This window comes from Brachyhypopomus gauderio, chromosome 14 (genome assembly GCF_052324685.1).
Source record: "Brachyhypopomus gauderio isolate BG-103 chromosome 14, BGAUD_0.2, whole genome shotgun sequence".
Taxonomy (NCBI): Eukaryota; Metazoa; Chordata; class Actinopteri; order Gymnotiformes; family Hypopomidae; genus Brachyhypopomus; species Brachyhypopomus gauderio.
Window position 1 is genome coordinate 22679953 of NC_135224.1, and position 23066 is coordinate 22703018.

The 23066-nt window shown below is 41.4% G+C and overlaps 3 protein-coding genes across 3 annotated transcripts; all 3 read left to right on the forward strand.

Moving 5' to 3' along the window:
* Positions 1-19: 19 nt before the first annotated feature.
* On the forward strand, positions 20-4703 carry uck2b (uridine-cytidine kinase 2b). The gene is made up of 7 exons (XM_076972121.1): positions 20-321; positions 2068-2227; positions 2413-2509; positions 2802-2944; positions 3093-3190; positions 3552-3600; positions 3787-4703. Exons 1-7 carry the CDS (start codon positions 217-219, stop codon positions 3918-3920), a joined length of 786 nt encoding a protein of 261 aa, XP_076828236.1. The 5' UTR covers positions 20-216; the 3' UTR covers positions 3921-4703.
* A 379-nt stretch (positions 4704-5082) lies between these two features.
* On the forward strand, positions 5083-7315 carry czib (CXXC motif containing zinc binding protein). The gene is made up of 8 exons (XM_076972863.1): positions 5083-5153; positions 5236-5319; positions 5584-5640; positions 5778-5859; positions 6579-6610; positions 6694-6771; positions 6981-7046; positions 7130-7315. Exons 1-8 carry the CDS (start codon positions 5148-5150, stop codon positions 7205-7207), a joined length of 483 nt encoding a protein of 160 aa, XP_076828978.1. The 5' UTR covers positions 5083-5147; the 3' UTR covers positions 7208-7315.
* A 208-nt stretch (positions 7316-7523) lies between these two features.
* scp2a (sterol carrier protein 2a) lies at positions 7524-14852 on the forward strand. Its single transcript, XM_076972862.1, has 16 exons — positions 7524-7796; positions 8532-8586; positions 8684-8755; positions 8855-8986; positions 9089-9153; positions 9240-9366; positions 9644-9707; positions 10088-10174; positions 10332-10482; positions 10723-10870; positions 11018-11125; positions 12099-12252; positions 12678-12774; positions 12994-13123; positions 13560-13639; positions 14053-14852. Exons 1-16 carry the CDS (start codon positions 7746-7748, stop codon positions 14146-14148), a joined length of 1617 nt encoding a protein of 538 aa, XP_076828977.1. The 5' UTR covers positions 7524-7745; the 3' UTR covers positions 14149-14852.
* Positions 14853-23066: the final 8214 nt, after the last annotated feature.

Here is a 23066-nt window from a genome sequence, read left to right on the forward strand (position 1 = left end):
CTCCACAATATATATATTAAAAAAAACAGCTTCTAGTTTTATGATGCATTTCTAATCACTGCAGTTAGAGATCCCTGACTTATCTGATTTAAACGTCCACGTCCAGTTCGGTTACATGCTAATGAACGTGTGAAGTTTGAGCGAAGGCAGGCCGAGGCGCGCAGGTTCGTCGGTGGCGGATACGTGTTGCGGTACCGGCGCCGGTAGTGCAGCAGCATGGCCGGAGACAGCGAGCCGCGCCTCAGGGACCAGGCGCACAGCCACCCCGCGATTAGACAACCGTTTCTTATCGGTGTTTCGGGGGGCACCGCCAGCGGAAAGGTTCGTGTCTCCTCGCGTCCGTGTTGGACGTTTGTGCTCCGATTGTTCGCAGTGTCGTGAGTCGCACATATGGGGGTCAGTTCCGACCTCGTGGCTTTTGTGTAAGTTAAACATTATTTCAGGACACTGGAGCGGAGTGAGGGGTATCTAGTCAGCCTTAACGTTTACATTTATATGGTTCAAATGTCCTTTCCAACACACTTTGAGGTTTTTACTTACGGAGCATCACGACAGTAACCTAGCTATTTATTTAAATGTATAGGAATTTCCAGCAAAGCAACGTAACTGGCAGCTAGCTAGCACGGCTAACTCACTCAACATGGCTCTTTAGCCAATACAGCTCGAATAATCGCCCGAATACTGCTCGAATAATCGCTCGAATACAGCTCGTCTTCCAGCAGACAGCACGGCATCAAGCTGCTCCGGCTGCATGAACGCCCACGTGGCGAGCACAGTGCTTTTCACAGGTTTTCCGATTGTTTAATGAGTTGTTTAACCAACATTACCATTAATCGATTTTGGATGTTGCTATGAATCAGGTGCTGATATTGGACGCTAATGTCGTTTTACTGCTTTCCAACCTCAGCTGCGGCACGCCGCATCCCTTTGGTCGACTGAGTTGGACCCACGTGTGATCAGCTAGTCCGTGGATGCGAGATCAGGACCAGAATAAATCATATTTATTATGCTGCTGTTTATGTGGAGTGTTTAAAAAGACACGGCACATGAAAGTAAACGGGAGGTGGGTAGATAGGCCGCTAAAAATGAGCACAACACGACGAGTGTAGGATATCTACACTAGTTTATTAAAAACTAAACCAAGACATGCATACAGTCCAACTATTCAACGTTACATGTAAACCAAGCACGTCTGCAGAGAGGCGCACGGTATTCTGGGAACGCTCGGTCCTCCTGTCCTGTCCTGTCATTGTCCTGTCATTGTCCCGCACTCCGTTAGTCAGGTGTAAGACATACAAGACCAGGCGAGGTTTTAATGTTTGAGCGTTTAGTTTCCCCCTTGTAAAATTGGTACCTCTCACTCCACAAATTACATTACATTTTGGGGCAGTCATGGCCTGGCGGTTAGGGAACTGGTCTTGTGACCGGAGGGTCGTGGGTTTGATTCCCAGACAGGCCATGACTGAGGTGCCCTTGAGCAAGGCACCTAACCCCAACTGCTCCCCGGGCGCCGGGCTAGGGCTGCCCACCGCTCTGGGCACGTGTGATCCACAGCCCCCTAGTAATCACTAGTGTGTGTGTGTGTGTTCTGACTGCACAGATGGGTTAAAAGCGGAGGACAAATTTCGATTGGGGTGTAAAAATCACAATTGACAAAATATGGCACATTACACATTACATTAAGGTTGATGTGCTTAATCCGATCTTAATGTAGATGTCCTATTTCATACGCTGGTCAAAAGATCAAGTTTTATGGGAGAATAATGGATAAATTATGTTAATAGACTACAAGAGTCACAAAATAAACATGTTGGAATTCGCATGCGATTCATAGAAAAAAAAAACTACAAGCAGCACTAAATATAATTTCCTTTCAAATGAGTCGAAGTTTGATGTCCGCAGTTCCTGGTTATTCCTGATGAAGATGCAGACGAACTAGTCAATGCAGGCTGGTCCAACATGAGTTTAAATCCTTTAATCTCAGGACTAGCAGACCACGTTCCTTTACTTGTAGATGACTAATGGTAAACTCACTACTTGGGTTTTTTCCCCCTTTTGCTTCTGTAGTCTTCGGTATGTGCAAAGATCATGGAGCTGCTTGGCCAGAATAAGATTGACCATCGTCAGCGTCAAGTAGCTATTCTAAGCCAGGACAGCTTCTACAAAGAGCTCACTCCTGAACAGAAAGCCAAAGCAGTTAAGGGACAGTTCAACTTTGATCACCCAGGTAATTACACCCAGGTGTTATAATGCAGTATAACTATATAGCACATCCTTAAAAACAGATTGTGATCCTGAGAATTCAGCCCACTGTAACACACAGTCACCATCACGCTAATAGAAAAACTTGATTTTCAGTATGTTTCTCATTTTTATTTTGGTTCCCCAACACCACCCTCACCCCACCCCAAGATGCTTTTGACAATGAACTCATCATGAAGACTCTCTGTGACATTATGCAGGGAGAAAAGGTTCAGATCCCAGTGTATGACTTCGTTACTCATTCCAGGTTGGCCTTGTTGTCATGATTTATTTGCATTTAAATAAACAGTAAATTGAATTTTTATTTATTTTACTCTTCTATGGGTTCAAACACACATAGCTGCTACCTTAGTTGATCAGATGAGAGGTTTGGTGCAAAAGCTGATGTATTTGTGTTCTTATCCATTGACCTTCTGAAAAATTGCTTTGATGTGACTATGACATGACATTTGTGGTCGTTCTAAAATGAGTGACTAGCTTGCTTTCAGAGAGTTTTGTGCATCAATCTAATGAGCATAAATTCTCATGACCCTCCGCAGGAAAGATGAGTTTGTGACGCTGTACCCAGCAGATGTAGTTCTCTTTGAGGGTATTCTCATCTTCTACACACAGGAGATACGGGATCTATTCCAGATGAAACTGTTTGTGGACACCGACCCCGACACGCGTCTCTCCCGCAGAGGTAGGAGCAGCGAACATTCACGTCGGTGGGGGCAGGATATCTGGCTCCATATGACCTCTTAAGCTGTTACAATTCATTTTTAGTAACAACCCCTTTAAGCTGCAATTTAAAAGTTCTCTTAAGATGTTCCTATTTCCATGTGTGTTAGTTTTACGGGACATTAATGAGCGGGGCAGGGAACTGGAACAAGTGTTGACCCAGTACATCACTTTTGTCAAGCCTGCCTTTGAAGAATTCTGCCTTCCAGTGAGTATCTGACTCTAGTAGCGTTTCGTTATCTAAAACTGAATTGAGTAGATGTAAATGGACATGAACTAGTGTAGTGTCGTATATTCAAAGCACCGCTCTACTTAACTACTGCTAACCTTTCGATTGTGTTGATCTCCAATCCAACTGAAGACACTGGAATTGGGAACAATATGGGGAACGGCAGGGGGAAATTGAGCCGCTAGCTTCTTGGAGTTATTTTAAGCCTGACCTTCACGAAATGTGGAAGTTGTCCTGGTTCTTACAGCGCTGTTGTAATAGAAGTAGTTGCTGTTGGCTGTCTCACTCGTGTCATTTCCATGTGGGCCTGAAAGTCTCGGTTTGCCTTTTTTTTCTCCAGACAAAGAAATATGCTGATGTCATCATCCCACGTGGATCAGACAATCTTGGTAAGGCTGTGTTTAGGGCAAGGGCAACATTTTTGCCTTCCTGTGGTTTTGATTAACATATTTTTCATGACAATAATGGACGTAAAGTGCATGTTTAAAATTCGAAAGGTTCTGATTTTGCTGTTTCAGTGTTGCCGTTATTGGACTCTGGGAATTACAAAGGCCGTGTCCTTGCCTGTTTTACAGTGGCAATAAACCTCATTGTGCAGCACATCCAGGACATTTTAAATGGTGGATTCAGCAAGCGACAGGACGGTTGCGTGAACGGTCTCGCAACACCCCGGCAGAGAAGGACGTCCGAGTCCAGCAGACCACATTGACCACGCTGGACACCCATCCTTCTGCAGAGGGCTGGGTGGACTACAGTGAAGTTCAGCATCCTTTCTTCAAACAGAAGAGGAGAGACGCTGGATGCGAACGGCTTCGTGGCTCATGTGATTCTCATCTTATGTTATTGATGTTGTTGTGATCCTGTCAGCTTTTACTGGTTTTATTTACCTAGATTAAGATTAAAAATGCTTTCTGTTTTTTGAAAGTTGTATGACATGCACGAGTATTGTCATTGTCCACTCTCTTTGTAACTACTTGTAGAAAATGAATGACCAGTGTTGTATGTCTAAGAATTAAAACACTACCGGTGGTTGTTGAAATCAGAATAGCAATTGCTAAAGGGCTGTGTAGGTATGTCAGCATAGTAATCTTGAAGTTAGATCTCAGGAATCATTCTTAAGTCTGTCCAGCTGCGAGTTGTCCCTCTTCCCCCAATGAGTGCTAGTATGTGAGCGTGTGGTGGTACACAGTTGCCTATTCTGGTGGTCACATTTTACAGGTACTTCTGTTGTGGATTTATAACTTCATTTCTGGCGTCAAGCCTACAAAACCTGCAAAACGAATTTTGCCTTTGTCTTGCTTTTGCCACTCGAGATTTTGGTTTTGACCTGAGGCCTTCTGTTGTGCCAGTGTGATGGTCGCAAGAGCTTCGGTGTATTTACAAGCTGCTTCTTTTGTTACAGTCTACAAACCGTTTTATGATTTGTTGACCCTGCCACGTTGGTCATGTACTCCCAAAGTTAACAATAAAATTAACACGTGGTTAAACGTAAGATGGCGTTTGATACCTACATGTGGTAGGAAATAAATACCTCAGAAGACTTACGTTGTGGTGTTATATTAACATCTTAACGTATGTATATTCCCAGAATATCTGGTAGAGAAATCGTTCTCCGGTATGGTTACTTGAATTGTTATTAGATCATTAGAAAGTTCGATCTATGAATTTTATTAGTCGGAGATGTAGACTGAATTACTGATTTTCGCCAAAGGATGTAGGTGTGATTTTTCAAAATGACTGTAATGTGCTAAGATGAAATAAACTGGTTTGAAAACTAAAAGACTCCTTCCTCTTCGTGTCATGCGCAGCGGGACTGGTGCGTACGGTATCGCAGCAGATGGTGCTGTACCTCAATACAGCCGCTAGGTGGCGCATTGAGTCATTACGCACATCCGTTTATTGAATCACATTTTACGCACGCGCTCCACGTACCAAGATGGGGGTAGGTTTGTTATGGTTCGTGCATGTGATTGCTTGCAGTCAAAGCCTAGAGAATTAATACACAAGTTATTTTGTTTCTGTAGAAATTTGGGTTGCAGTTTAAAGCAACGTTGGAGAATGTGACAAATGTCAGAGCGGAAGGGGATGATTTCCGCTGGTATTTAAAGGTAGGTTAAACGTTCAGGCTAGCTAGTTAATAACGTGTAAAGTAAATGTGACTATAGATATCAATGCAACACTGGTGGTTTTTCTCGATGAGTATTCATAAGTAGTTGTAGACACTCACTGTTCAAAAAAGCTTTTATGTTTTAGATGTCGGTGTTTAGTTAACTAGCTGTGTGAGGGTGCAGTTGCTCTAGCCTTGAGTGTGTCTGCGTACATTGCTTACTAATCTTCATTTAACATTCGCCTACTTTCTGTTTTTTGTGCAGCTCAAGTGTGGGAATTGCGGGGAAGTCACTGATAAATGGCAGTACATCACCTTAATGGTATGATGTAATATTCCACACTGTGTAAATGCGGTTTTCCCCCATTCTGTATAGAAATACATGCTGAGATGTGTAGACATGAGAAAAGAATTCGTGCGTGTGTATGCAATGCATTTCTGATGTAAGGATTTCCTCAGGACAGTGTGCCACTCAAAGGGGGCAGAGGCAGCGCCAGCATGGTTCACAAGTGTAAACTGTGCTCCCGCGAAAACTCCATAGGTAAACAAACACTTTTGACATTGCATTTGAATATTAAATGCAGAATCGTGGGATGATTTCGTATCATGATTAATGGCTTATCCACGGTTCAGGGTTCAAATAGATGTATTATTTGTGTAGTGATCACTCCCACGTAAATACAAATGTAGAAGTTTGCATAAGCTTGGAGGAAATTGAGCTGTATCACCAAGAGTATACAAACCTTAATTTCTCAGCTGTGAAATGTCTTTCAAAAACTAACGTAATTCTATAGTGAGATTTAAAAAATAGATCACTTTTATGCTATACTTATAAGAATTTATATCACACTGACAATTCGCATCCTCTTTATAGTGATATTATGAATTTTATGTCTGACTCGATCCAAGTGTTGTGCTGCAGTCTAGTCTAGTCATTTTTTATATGAAAATGACCAGAAATTACTAAGAAAAACTCTTTTGAAAGAGCATTGAGGGAAATATTTCTCTATCTATCCCTGATCAACGATATTGCACTGTCATGGCTCACGGCTCACCCAAATCAAGCAATCCAAAATACAGAATACTCCGTAGAGTTGTTCTAGGAGTTGCTCTATAGTAGAGCAAGGGCTCATGAGAATTGTCTTCTAGAATAGTCTGGAATTACACAGCTTTGGGATTAGACATGAAACATGTTTATATGAGGTCTCTAAAACATTGAAGTTTGCAGAATAAGAATGTAGCACACAATTTCTCCCACAGATATCCTGAGACACACCATTACACCATATAATGTAAGTCAAACAAAAGACTTGTATCTAGTACCAAATTAAGTTTCATAACTATGACTTTGACTTTATTTTGATTGTGCCCAAAGTTGGAGGATAGTGAAAAGTTTAAGACTATGGTCCAGTTTGAGTGTCGAGGCCTAGAGCCAGTGGATTTTCAACCCCAGGTAAGAGACTTTTGAATGCATTATAATTCGGAAAGGAATAACGGATAAATCTTGAGATGAGATAAATCTTTTTAATCTACTGCATCTACTGAATCTATTTATAGATGCAGTAGATTTAAATATTGAGGTATCCGAGCTGTCATTTACCACTGTCCAATCCAAGATCTGAGATGTCTGGCACTGTACACTTACAATATATTTTGTGGCAGGCTGGGTTTGCAGCCAAAGGTGCTGAGACATCCACTCAGTTCCCTGAAATCAATCTTCAGGAAAAAGTAGGAGTTTGATATTGTAAAAAAAATGGTTCCACGACATTCCGTAAGATAATGTAGTAATACTTTTTCTTTTCGTATTTCAGGACTGGACTGACTATGATGAAAAGGCCAAGGAGTCAGTTGGGATCTATGAGGTCACACATCAGTTCATCAAGTGCTGAGAGCTCGGTGAAGAGAACTTGTAGGTGCATCAGAATACATGAAAACCATTTATAAATACTGGGTTCTGATACTGTTGACAATAAACTGGCTAGTTGAGGTGTGCATTACGGCCTGGAGCATTCTCTGTGTGGAAAATGGTTTACAGAAACAATAAAGCTTGGAAATAATTTTATTTATTCATTTATTTTGTTTTGGGTGCGTGCGAGAGATACTCGTTTCTCTTCCTCATAAATGCTTTTGTACTCATTGGCTCATTGTTGAATAGGTTAAACGATCATAAAAATGCAAGTTACAGATGCAAGTTGTTGCACTGAAAAGGTGTCTTAAGGAATTACTGGGGTAGCTGAAAGGGCACCAGAAGTAGGAAACAGGATTTAAAGAAGGAGAGGAAAACTTTAAGGAGAGATCTAAAGGGCGTTTGTGCACGTTTGCGCAAGAGCTCGGCGTGTCACACGTCCCCATCTGTGGTGAAGGTCTGAACCTCGGCCAGCTCACGGTCTCCTGTGGTCCGTCTTCACTGCACCAGCCGTTTCTGACATGGGTCCCGCAAACAACAGAGTATTTGTCGTTGGAGTGGGGATGACCAAGGTAAACGCGTGTTAATTCTCCATTAGAAAGCGTTAGCGATGTAACTGCTTTGCTGCTGAGTGTAGGTAGCTACTAGATAACGTAAATATGTATTTACTATGATGGTGTGTAGTGGTCATAACGTAATGACACGCAGCGTTATAGTGTGTGTGTTGGGAGCGACCTGGTTATCCGGATATCAACTTATAGAGCTACTGTATAGAGCTGATTTATAGGTCAACTAGCTAGCCTAGGATATGTGTTTCGCGTGGCAAAATTAACCCAAGTAAGCTGTTATGTTAGCCAGGAACAGCTAATATCGCTAATGTGCGAGGAAAATGCGGATAGTTTGTAATAAAGGGATTTTGTGGACCTAACGTATTTAGGCAGTTAAGCTAGCTAGGTGTAGTTAGTCTAGCTAGCTGGCTAGGTAAACTATATTGGTCATACAACAAAATATTACATTGTGTACTGGCTCTAATCACATGAACATTAAGATGCACATAATTAATAAATAATAATAATCTTCTGGTATTTATGTAACTTCAACTCCGTACAGAGTTCAAGGCTGTTACATGACCATGGACCATCGGTCATAGAATTCCAGTTAGATTACACTGCCATTAATGTCTCAGAAATCAGCCCTCTAGTGTCAGGGTTAAGAATAGTCTCTGGACTGTTTTGTTTGAGTAAACTGTTTGCTGTCTATAAAGTGTTAAAATGTGATGTTTTTGTTTAATCATTCTGTACTCCCAGTTTGATAAGCCAGGGGCAAGAGATGGTGATTATCCAGACATGGCCAAAGAAGCAGGTATACTTTCTCCCTTTTATTATGAAAGCCCTGAAACAAGGATCTTTGGAAGAATAGAAAACCATGCCTAATCTGACATGGCTTCAATTCCTTCTAGGGGAGAAAGCTTTGGCAGACGCAGGAGTCCCATATTCTGCTGTAGAGCAAGCCTGTGTAGGCTATGTATACGGTATCCCAGCTCAGTAGCTACCATACTATCATCTCTTACATTATGCCATGACACAAGGTGGCTTTGTAGCTAATGTTTCTGTTGCCTGTTTTTCTGAAGGTGATTCCACATGTGGCCAGAGGGCTATTTACCACAGCCTGGGGTTGACTGGCATTCCTATAATCAACGTCAACAACAACTGCTCCACTGGCTCCACGGCCCTCTTCATGGCCCGCCAGCTCATCCAGGGAGGTGTGGCCAGCGGCTTTCAGGGCTCTCCGAGACATACCAGCAGAAGCGCACCTGTGTGTCTTCACGCGTGAGCCTTTAACGTCTCGTCTCTCTGGTTTCCAGGCTTGGCCGACTGCGTGCTCGCCTTGGGCTTTGAGAAGATGGAGCGGGGATCCTTGTCCTCCAAGGTAGGCCACGCCTCCCAGAACGTCAGTAGGAAAACGGCGTAGCGCCGTGTCTCATCCGATGTCTCACTAAGCCTCCAACTGTGCAGTACATGGACAGGACCAATCCCATGGACAAACACATGGAGGTGATGATAAACCGGTACGGCATTGCAGCAGCCCCGGCCGCGCCTCAGATGTTTGGGAATGCCGGCAAGGAACACATGGAGAAGTATGGTAAGACATTCTGAACTTTATCATACTTCAAATGCACAAATAAAATCCATTATGAAGTCAAAGTGTGAATTTTTATTTCTCTCTCCAGCAGATGGTGCTAGAGAGTAGCCTTTAAGATTAGTTACTGACAAAGAATGTGTGGATATAAACTGTTGACTTTTTGTAGATACATTTTTGTTTTGAGTGCTGTTTTTGAGTACTGTTCTACAAATATGTTTGTGTTTACTGTGGGGAATTCAGGAGTGAACTGTGACATGCTGCATGTTGTTTATTCTAGGTACCAAACCAGAGCACTTTGCCAAAATTGCCTGGAAGAACCACAAACATTCTACTAACAACCCGTAAGTTCTGTCAGTGAGCATCTCCAGCTGAGGGCTGTGGGGTGTTGTGGATGTCCAAATTTGCCTTGTTTGTTGAAATCATGCATAAAATCCATCATTTAGCCTGTGGTTGACTTGAACTGAGGTAGTTTGAATGGATTAAGCTGCACTTGCCATCTGTCTGTTACTAGCAAATGAGCTGGTGCAGCTGCAGGTGGCTTTGGTTACAGAACTGAGCGTTCACAACAGGGAGAAAACCAGATTCGAGTTTTGGGGGAAAAATGAATACAGTGAGGAAAATAGTTATTTTCTGTTCTCTGCTGATGCCAAAGAGCAGATATAGACTGTTTCACCACCCGGTGTCTGCCCCGCCCCTCCCTCCACCCTGTGTCCCCCTTCAGCTACTCTCAGTTTCAGGACGAGTACACTCTGGACCAGGTCATCAAGTCGCGCAAAGTGTTCGAGTTCCTCACGCTGCTCCAGTGTTGGTAGGTGGTCCGCTTCCCTCTACGGGTCCTGGTCTTCATTAGGACGGACTTTGTCATCATGAACAATGTACCGAAGCGCCTGGCACGTGAAAACGTGCGTGTTTAACAATTTAACAATGTGTGTGTGTGTGTGTGTGTGTGTGTGTGTGTGTTGCAGCCCCACGTCGGACGGGGCTGGTGCCGCTGTGCTGGCCAGTGAGGCCTTCGTGAGGAGATACGGGCTGCAGGCCAAAGCGGTGGAGATTGTCGCCCAGGAGATGGTCACTGACGTGGCCAGCACCTTCAACGAGAACAGCTGCATCAAGATGGTGAGCGGGTATCTCGCCGCAGTATCTGGGGGTGGGGGAGGGGGAAAATTTCTCAAAACTTTCTACAGATATTACGCAAGATGCCCTATCCCGTAATATGAAGCTCATCCTATAAAAGAAACTCGCTAGTACTAAGAGGATTTGCTGGTTCGGTCTTCAAACAATAAAGCTGGTAAAACGGGAGTGCGCGTAGCGTGAGAACCACACGTCAAAGCCTCGTGCCGTTGCTCTGCTTCCTAGGTCGGCTATGACATGAGTCGCCTCGCAGCCCAAAAGTGCTATGGAGCAGCAGGCCTGATGCCGTCCGACGTCAACGTCATCGAGCTCCACGACTGCTTCTCCGCCAACGAGCTCATCACCTACGAGGCCCTGGGCCTGTGCCCCGAGGGTACGCCTCACTGCTCCGCTCTTGGACCGCCAGTCCACAGCCACCGGGCCCCGCCGCCTTTTACGCTTCAACCATAAGCGCTCGGCTTTGAGCTTTGGACGGTTGTGGTGGGCCCGAGCGCTCGCTGACTTGCCGATCTATTCCCAGGTAAGGCTGGAGAGCTCATCGACAGGGGAGACAACACCTACGGGGGCAGGTGGGTCATTAACCCCAGCGGAGGTCTCATCTCGAAGGGACACCCTCTCGGAGCTACAGGTACAACCTCCAGATGGGCTTTCACATTCCCCACCCACTCTCACAACTGAGTCAAATAGGACTTTTTCTTTCAAATGGGAGTTTTTGTTTCTTTTCCTCGTGCAACAATTTGTATTTTTAAACAACTACTATCAGGGGGCGCCATTCATATTGCAGTGTGACCTTAGGCTCAACTTGGGGGATTTTCACACTGAGCCCCATTTGATGTGCTGTCTGGGAGAATATTATGGCTCTAGCAGTGATAGTAATGGGCCCATGTTCTCATTGGGACTCTCGATGCCTCTTCCTGAGAGATGAGACTGCTCCAAATGTGCCCAAATGTGATTTTTGCTAAGCCAGGCTCCAAAGATCTGTCCTTATACAATATAAGTTCATTTACATAGTAGTAGCAATAGCTTTTGTTCTCATACAAAATTGTTGTTTATTAAAAGGCTTAAATCATCTCCACTTAGCACTGTATGAAATTAGGTTAGCTTCATTTGTGCTTCCATTAGACCCTTAGTACTGGGGGGAGGGTGATGTATTCATTAGAACAGCTGAGATGGTAATAATAATGAGGTAGTGAAATGTTGGCAGCTCATTACACATGAAAATTCATGTACGAGAGAGCTATTGCTGTGGGCTAAGGCATTACAGTAATAACCCTGTGAATACAGACATTAATGTGGCGGGGGATAACGCGCTCGGAGAGATTAAAAAAAAAAAAAAACAATGTAGGGCTTTTCAAGCACTATAATAAAAATGAGTATCAGCAAAAAACATTTGGACCATGTGGGCATAATCTGTGCTCTACACCCAGAGTACTTTGGTACCCAGAGTACTAGATCATCCTCTTTATCTTACTAATTTTGTACTTTAACCTACTTTGTTGGTTCTCTGAACCTCTTTTTCCCTCTGCAGTTTCTGAACTCGGGTGAATGAACTCTTCCTCGAGTCTTTGAACCTTACAGTGTGCTCTGTTTTGATTGCTCAGGCCTGGCGCAGTGTGCAGAGCTGTGCTGGCAGTTAAGGGGGGAGGCCGGCAAGAGGCAGGTTCCCGGGGCAAAGGTCGCCCTGCAGCACAACATCGGACTAGGCGGTGCTGTGGTCGTCACCCTTTACAAGATGGGATTCCCTCAGGAGACAAGGTGAGTGGAGACTGTACTCGAGGAGCATAACCTCACGTTAGCTCACGTTAGCTCACGTTGGCTCACGTAGCTCCGGCAATAATTGCAGAGAACTGGTTTGGTGTGGGTGCTAATGTGCATGAAAATTCACGCTTAATGTATTGTTTGTGCAAGCTGAGACATTAATGTCCTTGGCAATTTCTGTCCTGTCAGTCAGAAAATTGTGTTTCTCAAATAGAAAACAACTGTATGCCTTTTTCAATATTTTGTTATTACAGTTTACAGTTCAATATAAGTTTACAGTTCAGTATAAGTTATCACAGTTTACAGTTTAAATTATTACAGCTTGTTGGTACTTCTCCAGGACCTTGGACTGCTTTCATCATGCACACACACAGACACGTTATGTACAATGTGGAAATGTTCATTTGTGTGTTTCTTCTCAGGTCACGGATAGCTGCTGTACCCACCAGCGCCTCCACTGGCTTGGAGGGGTTCAAATCTCATGGAGTTTTCAAAGAGATTGAGAAGAGGCTGAAGGAGGTAACGTTTTAACATTTCAGAATTGTTTTCTTCAGTGTAAAAGCTTCAGTCAATCTAATACATTTCTAAAAGAAGAATCTAAAAGGAGACATTTAATTGTCTACGTGGCATCATCGTAGGCCTGGTCATCACCTGTGGCGAGCGAGCTTTCACTATGCCTCGTTCTGAGGTCGTGACCTCTTCAGCCCATACTCAGTCTCTTCCTGTTCCTTCACACAGGAAGGGGAGGCGTATGTGAAGAAAATCGGTGGTGTGTTTGCCTTCAAAGTAAGAGCCGGGTCTGGCGGCAGTGAAGCACTGTGGGTAGTGGACGTGAAGAACGGCAGGGGCTCGGTGGACAACGACGCAGGTGTGTGTTCCCCTCGCCCTCCTGCAGGGGGAGCTAACAGCATCTGCCCATCGACCTGTTTTGGCATCACTGTGGGGAAAATCTTGCACAATGCTGCCTGGCTGGGGGGGCTAATAGAATTGCAGGGCACCCGATTAAACAAGACACTGCAGTATGTGAATTTAAATGTCTGAGAAAGAAAATGGAGGGGGGGGGGGACCCCCAGAGAACCCGCAAGGTCCTCCCCTCTTTGAATCTCAGTCAGCTTGTAAGCAAATTGAAGTACATAAGCTACACATGTGAAGGCACTTTCTCTTTCTTTCTCAAACGAATCAATTCTAAATAAAGCTCAGACTCCTGAAAAATAAGAATTTTGTAGTTACTTGTTGACCAAAGAGGTTCGTGTTGCTGGTGTCTGTAACGGTGCAGTAAGTTTGCTGTTCCTCACCCCCTCCAGGGAAGAAAGCAGACTGCACAATCTCCATGGGAGACGCTGACCTCCTTGACTTGATGACTGGGAAACTGAATCCACAGACTGTGAGTTCTTTAAAGATGATTAACTCTGATTTGAAGTGAATGTCTGGCTTTAAATGAATTCCAGTCTGCTCAGAAATCTGGTAAAAACAAACAAAGACAAGTTACTGTCTCCCATGTAGTGCACAACGTGAAATGTAACCACTATACGGAGGTCACGACAACTTGGCAAGATTTGTAAACAGTGCTGTAAATGTGGCTTCATGACTTCCATTCACAACATTTAAAGCATATAATGTTTATCCGTGCATTTCTAATATACCCTGTGTCCACAGTCACCGAACCTTTGATACAGAATTTAACCTTGTGCTGAAAATGCTTTGACACCTCCTCCCCTCTCTCTCCCTCCCCCTCTCTCTCTCTCCCTCCCTTTCTCTCTCCCCCTCCCTTTCTCTCTCTTTCTCTCCCTTCAAAAGGCCTTTTTCCAAGGCAAGCTGAAGATTAGTGGGAACATGAGCATGGCCTTGAAACTGCAAAATCTCCAGCTCACCCCAGGGAAGGCCAAACTCTGAACAAACAGTGGTGTGGGCGGCAGCATCCGTAACACTCAGCAAAATCAGGGTTGACGTTGCTTCAAAAACGTCTGCGAATTAGCAAGCCAACGGTGACCTCGTTAATGGCAACACTGAATACTTTTCCAGACTTGATTTTCATTGACCATGAAACTTAACGAAATGCTTAGTAAGTGCTTAAGTGTCGTAACTGACGTAAACATATTTGTAATATGAGAGAACATAAGATTGATCGTAAATACCCAGAAATATGCACTACAATACTTAATTCACAAAGACATATGTTGTAATTACGAGTAATCCATTTTTATGGATAATAATGTGAATTGCCACTGAAATAACCCTGTAATAACCCTTTGTAGGTTTTTTATCATTATGGACTTAAAACCTCTTTAATGATGCATACATTATCATTAACCCATTATCATTAACACAGAGAGAGAGAATCGTAATTTTTATGTTTAGAATTCATGTAATTCTAAGTATGAGATACTGTGTTGAACGTAGTAATGTCCTTCTACGAAGAATATGTCAAAGGATACAACTTTTAACTTTCTTTGGCAACTAAAATGATTCTTAAAGAATATGAAGTGAAATGTGATGTTTCATAAATTACAAATGATGGCTAATATAGATTATTTTACTGCCTATTCTGTATGTTTTACATACACTTCAATAAAACACTCATTAAAAATAAAATGAAATGTGCCATATTTTGTCTCTTGTGATTTTTACACCCCAATCTAAATTTGTCCTCCGCTTTTAACTTGTCGCTGATCACCTAGTGTTTCTCGCACAGCTCACACACACACGCACGTACGTCCACACGGAATTAACACAAACGTAGCACTTTCAAAATAAAAGCGTCACAGTTGTATTGCACGCACGACATAGATATTTGTTTTATTTATTATTGCCTCGCGGGCCGGACAGGGACGCACAACGGGCCGGATGTGGGCCGCGGGCCGTTGGTTGCCCAGCTCTGTCCTGTATTGTATGAGAATGCAAAATTGCAACAAAAAAATTTGAATAACGGCAGAATTTATGTCAATGTGCATTACAGCAGAGAGCACATTTCTGAATTCTGAATTACATACATGTTTTCTCTATGAAATGTTTGAATGATTGAAGACACAGTTGTTCTTCCAATATTTGGCTGCACCCGACTACCAGCTTCAGCCATTGTAAGACCATGACTTACATGTAAAACATGGTCCACAATCCTTGCCCTTACAGTATTTCACTATTTTGTCCCCTCAGCCTTACACCACACAGTCTTACCTCTACACCACAAAGTCTTACTCCTCTTTTTGGCTGTTCACCCTGCACATGGCCTTGTCTTTCCATTATAAGACTTTGTGATACTGCAGTGTTTAGCATCTATACCAATTACAGTAAAGGTTCATGAGACGCACCTCTGACCTATGGCTGAAACCATTGGTTGATCTAAACCTTCACAAACTCCCTTTCTTACTGTAACTAAATGTTCAAATTAGGATAAATTACCAAAATGTAACAAAAAAATTAACTAAATAAATAAATGTTAAATGATGACTTATAAATTATGACAACATGTTCAGCACTTTTGCATATAATGACCTAGGTGATGACCTAAATACTAATTGTTTTGGAGGGTAAGACAATTCAACAGACAACACATTTTGAATTATTAAGGTAACTTGTGGATCTGTTACCTTAATCTCTAGATAGACTATATTCTACTCTTTCCTTAATCACTTGACTCCTGCTCTCTCTCTCTCTCTCCACCTCAGAGACAGCTCTGAATGTCTGAGACTGCTCCTTGCAATGCTTACATTCTTATACTTGCCATGTTCTTTGGTTTTTCTGGCCTCTATGTCTCTTGCTACTGAAGAGTCTCTTTTTCACTCCCTGTCTCTCAGACTCCTTCTCCTGCCTCACCAGGTTTGACCTGCTTCCACCTGATTTCCCGTGGTTTCTCTTTTTCCATCTCCATCTCATTTCCAGTGTTCTGTCATTCACCAGGAGCTTGCTGAAGCCCTTTCCCCAGTCTCAATATCAGCACATCCCAATTTCAGCATTTTTCTCTCATTCTCAAGAGTCAGCAGTCATTCCCCCCCACCCCACCCCCCTCTCTGCACCTCTGTCCTTGCAGGTAAAGTTTGTTATACTCTAATCTTTTCTTTCATGCCATCTTGCATTATTAGATGCTGCTTCTGGGCAGTTTTGATGGCATCCCACTTCTCACATATCACAGTAACCCTTAATCAAATGAAAAAGCCAAATCAATCTATTTTGAAATTAATATCCAGATCGTCATCACTCTCCTCTTCCTCTTCCTCAGTCGTGTACCTTTTACTGGCTTCAATGTAATTGTCCTCAATAAAGCCATCATCATCATTGTCATCATGACCATGTGCATTCTCGGTCACTCAGACTGGTTTGATGAAAGTTTTCCATGACGGTTCTGATATGACTGAACTGGCTGGCCACATCTTCTTCCAGCAGAAGAGCATCCCTGTATCAGCCCAGGAAGCGATGAAAGACACGGAACCTGACGACCATGACGACCGTGACGAATAAGACCACGTAACATACAGAAAGCAATACTGTAGCAACTATAGTCCCATTACCAGAATTTTACTGATTACAGCCTTGAAGTTCATAGCTGCATTTAAACAGGGTAAACAACACAGATGTCATGATGGTAAAAATAAGTTTTTATAGTAAAAATTCCTTTAATCAAAGCCCCACAGTTCTAGGCTATAGTGTTGTGGTGCGTATTCTTTACTATTATGGCCCTGCGTAGTTTGTGTTGTTGTTATTGTTGTTGCTGTTTCTGTTGTTGTTTTTGTCAGCTCCGCTGTCATCTTCGGGACTCCGCCAACCCCTCTCATCCCTAACTACTTAGTCACGCCTTGCCTCTGGATTCCCCATCGATTGGTGGACTGGACGTGACGTGTACCCCAACGTCGGATAAAGACCACACAGAATTGGCGGGAGAAGATTAGAGAGAGAGAGATTTTGTAGGTGTTCTGTGAATTTGATTGGGTTTGTGTGTACCGATTTGATGTGGTTTGTGGTTGATGATTCTGCTTTGCCCCATTTTGGATTGGTTGCTTGAATAATTGTACATAGTTGTAGACAGCTTGTGTATTGTATTTATTGTAAATAATATCTCAAATGTGGCTTGGGTGAGTAGCGACACTGTTTGCAGTTTAGTTTTTTTGTTTAATGGTTATTGTTTATTATGAGCACGGTGGGTTCCTGAAGAAATATGCCTCCACTATATATATTGTGAATGCCTATATAAAAATACAAGCCCCTATTTCTCTGTTGTTCTTTATCATTAGTGTTACACCTTGCCTCCTAGACCGGGGCAAAACACCATTTAGGTGTTTCAGTTTCATTATTCTTATTTAATAGTTTCATTTGTAATCCTTGTTTGTTTGTACTTGTTCTGTTAAAAGACAATAAGAAGGAACATACACACATACAGAGAGAGAGAGATATCGTAAGGTGTAAATATGCACACTAACTCGCATGATTTAAGTGCTCTTCTAGATGGTTGCCTAAAGATGTCCTGAAGCTCTGGTGACACTTCTGTCTGTACAGCAGGAAAGCTGTACATCCACATGCACTCACCACTAGCCACAGATACAGGCCCAGATACTAACCCTAACCCTAGGCCCTGGACCAGGATGGCCCTGCTACCCATGTTCCTCATCATGCCCGGGGATCAAGGGAGAAAGACTGAAACTGTGAATCTGCTTTTCCTGGCATTTTTATTATATCAATCACAGGTGATTTATGAAAAAGAAAAATAATCACTTGGTTACGTCACCATACCCACCGCATGAATAAACTGAGAGAGATGGACCCAAGTGCCGGCTCGAACAAGCACAATAAGCAGTGATGTAATTCGTGAGTGAGAGAGAAATGCACCCACACGCACCGTGGCAAAAACAACACAAAACGACATGGAAAACTCAACGTGTAAAATTAAACTCGACTGAACACGCGGGAAAAAAATAGAACAAAAAAACACCCGTAGTCAGAAGGGAGATAAAATTTAAAAGGCAAATCAAAAGACGCGGAAAAAACTCGTTGCATAAAAACAAAAGCAAGAACGCCAGGGAAAGTAACTGGGAGCAGGCAAAACGCCACAACAAACAAAACCTTCCCAAAATAAATGTATAACAGATAGGAAGTGAAACAGATGGAGAAAAACTGGAGAGGTCAATAAGCAGCGCAGGAGATAGTTACTCGAATAAGTTGTAGGGAAGTAACAGAGGAGAGAGAGAGAGAGAGAGAGAGAGAGAGCATAAGGTGGCGAGACACCTTTAATCGGGAACGCAACGTACTGGCTTTAGAGAAAGCAGGGAAAGGGCTGAGAACGAGTCGGCGAGCCAAAACAAATCAGCAGTGATCCGTCTCCACAAGCTTCCTTAAGAAGCCATGGCAACAGGTGAAACAGATCACTGCTGATTGCGCCTGTGAGGGCAGGCCCCAGCAGTGCCCCGCCCGTGACCACTACAGGTGTATGCACGCTCGCGTACCGCTGCATAACACGACACGGTTTATGCGCATTCGCAGTCTAGGACTGACTCGGGTGCCTCTTGTGGAGGTAGAAGGCGTGGCATCCGAGCCAGCCCTGACACTCACCATTTGAGGTTTACAGAATTTCAACCACACCTGTAACCACATGATGACTCAGTGGCCTGTTGAAACACGAAGGCAGAACATCACATGAACTGATCACCCACCTGGAGCATGTTACATCTGCCCCTTCTTCTCTTTGCTCCTAACACTCTTATTTAATGTTTTGTTTTTTGAGGTTTGTGTAACCCTAAAACATCTCCCAGATTTCGCAGGAAAACGTCAAACTGTGTTTGGTATTTATTCTGCTTTTCTGTCTCTTTCTTACTGCACCCATCATGTAGGTCTCCAGTGCTTCTTCCTGGAGTAAAGACAACACACTGCTGTGCAACCTCAACTTGAGTCGGGCTCCCAGGACATGAGGACCAGGACAGAATAAACCTCGACAAGAAGTGCATCAGGATAATGAGACACTTTATGATCCATGCCAGACAACAGAGACGAGACCAGAGAACTGATCACCATCAAGAACCCACCGTCAGGATTATTAGTAACATCACCTTTGTCAGCATGCAAGGAACCGCAAGGACAGCCAGACAAAATCACCATGTGTGGACTATTCAGCATCAGCGTCGTCAAAGGCTATAGATAATATATTGGAATATATAACAATAGAAATGAATGTAAAACAATCTAAAAATATATTAATTAGTTGTGTGTATAAAGCACCAGGGGTTTGCATCAATGCATTTAAAGATAAATTAGCAAAAGTGCTTGACAGAGCAAACAACAACAAGGTACAGATTGTATGTGGAGACTTCAATATTGACTTGTTAAACCCAAATGGACACAAAGGAACGACTGATTGTATCAATACAATGTACATCTACAATTTATTTCCAGTGATAATAAAACCAACTAGAATAACAACATATTCAACATATTCTGCTACATTAATCGATAACATATTCACTTACAAGATTGATAGTGCAATAGTTGGGGGACTGCTCATAAATGACATAAGTGATCACCTACCGGTTTTTGCAGTTTTTCAAAACTTAGTTGATATACAAAATAAACACAGGCCAAGTATCAATAAAGTGAAAAGACACAGAACTCCAAAAGCTATCACTGCCCTTAAAATGGACTTAATGCAACAAAACTGGACAGAGGTATATGCAAATCATGATCCAATCAAAGCATATCAGGCATTCTTGTCTACTTTTATTATGTTATATGAAAAAAACTGTCCATTAAAAAAACTAACACAAAGGACTAAAAATGCTAACAAACCTTGGATTACGAAGGGGATTGCTAATGCATGTAGAAAGAAAAATATATTATATAAGAAATTTTTAAAATTAAGAACAAAAGAAGCGGAGATTAAATATAAAATATATAAAAATAAATTAATAAGTGTGATGAGATTTAGCAAAAAGGAACATTACCAGAAACTGTTAGAAAGGTATAGGAGCAACACTCAACAGACTTGGAGTGTTCTAAACTGCATTATTAAAAATGGATGAGGAAGAGAAGACAATATAGACTACATTTTAAAAGATGACAACACAAGTATAAATGAAACAAAAGAAATGGTAAATGAATTTAATCATTATTTTGTGAATGTTGGGCCCACTTTAGCAAAAGTGATTGAGAAAACAAGAAATACAGAAGAAATGGGTGAATATATCAACAAAACAACTCACTCCATCTTTGTTAGGGGAACTGAGGAAAAGGAAATTTTGGATATTGTAAATAAATTCAAAAACAAAAAATCCACTGATTCGACTGACATTGACATGTCATTGATAAAAGATACTTTAGAATGCACAGTAAAACCAATTACACATATTTGCAACCAATCTTTTAAGACAGGTATTTTTCCCAATAAAATGAAAATGAAAAGCTAAAATCATACCTATATATAAAAATGGAAACAGACACAAGCTCTCCAACTATAGACCTGTTTCTTTGCTCCCTCAGTTCTCCAAGATTTAGAAAAATTATTTGTAGACAGACTTGATAATTTTATAAATAAACACAGATTACTAAGTGATAATCAATACGGATTTAGAGCAAATAGGTCCACCTCGATGGCAGTGATGCAACTGGTAGAGGAGGTTTCCACTGCAATAGATAATAGGGAGTATACTGTTGGGGTGTTTATAGACCTAAGGAAGGTTTTTGACACTATAGATCATGACTTACTCATGAATAAACTGGAGAGATATGGGATTAGAGGACTAGCATATTCATGGCTCAAAAGTTACCTAGAAGATAGACATCAATATGTACAAATAAGCAATATTCAATCTGATCTATTGAAGATCACATGTGGGGTTCCGCAAGGATCAGTACTAGGACCAAAACTGTTTATATTGTACATAAATGACATCTGTAAAGTATCTGAATGTATGAACTGTGTCTTATTTGCCGATGATACCAATTTATATTACTCTGGACAAAGTTTAGAACAATTTCTGAATACAGTGGAATGGGAATTAAAAGAGTTTAACAAATGGTTTGATATGAACAAATTGTCACTGAATTTGAGTAAAACTAATTTTATAGTATTTGGCAATAGACAAATCAAGAATAATATAAAAATTAGGATTGATGTTAATATAGAGAGGAAATATGAAAACAAATTTCTAGCTGTTATAATCGATCACAAATTATGCTGGAAACAACACATAAACTATGTAAAAACAAAAATGGCTAAAACTATTGCAATATTACATAAAACGAAAGATATTTTAAATCAATCATCACTCTATTTGCTATATTGTTCTTTCATATTCCCATACATGACCTACTGTGTGGAGATATGGGGAAACGCATATAAAACCAACACTAAACCAATATTCATGTTACAGAAGAACGCTATAAGAATTATAAATCAATCCAATTATCATGAATCAACAATTTATTAATTTAAAAACTTTAAAATTCAATGACCTAGTTGACCTCCATACAGCTTTGATAATGTGCATACCCTGAAATATCTCCAATTTATTTTATTAACTCTAATATAGCCAGAATTGATTTGCTTAATTTTGTAACAAACATGATGACATCATCAGCATAAAGAGATATCTTATGTTCACTTTGTCCTAGAGAAATTCCGTAAATTTGTGGGTGTGAACGTAAAGCTATTGCAAAGGGTTCAATCGCTAATGTATACAATAGAGGGGATAAGGGGCATCCCTGCCTGCATCCCCTTTTAATAACTATTGGTTGTGAGATATTTCTATTTGTCAGAATTTCTGCAGTGGGTTTGTTGTATATTAAATGTACCCAGAAATTTTCTCCAAACCTGAATCTTTCTAATACTCTGAGTAGATAGGGCCATTCAACCCTATCGAAGGCCTTCTCTCCATCTAGGGACAGCAGGGCAGTATCTAGAGCTTCTTTACTATAATTTAGTATATTCAGTACTCTCCTAACATGATGAAATCCCTGTCTTCCAATTATAAATCCATTTTGATCTTTATTAATTATTTCAGGCATAAAATTTTGAATACGGTTCGCTAGGATTTTACATATAATTTTTAGATCAGAATTCAGGCTTATTGGTCTCATATTTTCACATTTATTAGATGGCTTTCCTGATTTTGGAAGTAGTATAATTAGAGCGTCATTCATAGCAGGGGGGAGAGTCCCTTTATACTGTATAAAACTGGGTCGCGACTTAATGACAATGAGAAAAAGTGGGTCCCGGGCTGAGACCAGTTGAGAACCCCTGCACTAACGGACAGGCTAAAAAATAAAAAAAACACTCTCTGCTGCTTCATAACTTAAGTTCACGTTAGTCTGCATATTTTCAGTTTTCTTTAACCATAAATATTATGCTAATATTAAAGTCATTAAGAAAAAAAGGGGTAAAAAATCAGATAACTCCAGTTAAGACGTTACAAACTTCATCACTGGCATCTACGCAGTCCAGGCTTGTAGCAAACAGAGTTACATACCCTTACGAGACAAACCCACATCAGTTGTTTGTCATCCTCCCTTCCTTTACACATAAATGTTCATTTTCATTTCATTTCAATGTTTATTTCAAATATGGAAAACTAAAAACTAAACAAATGATAAAACAGAAAACAAAACAATTTTACATATTTGAAAAGGAACGAGAAGAAGTATAAAACTTATTTAATCCCACCCTTCTCCAAAGCTTATTACAAAAAAATAAAAAAAATCTTTTTTTCCCTCACTCAATCACATTTCATAAATACTGAAACTACCATTTCATTAACTCTGAAGTAATATAATACAAAAATATATTCATAAACAAATATGCAGTGTATATGCATACACTCATAAGTACAAGCATATAC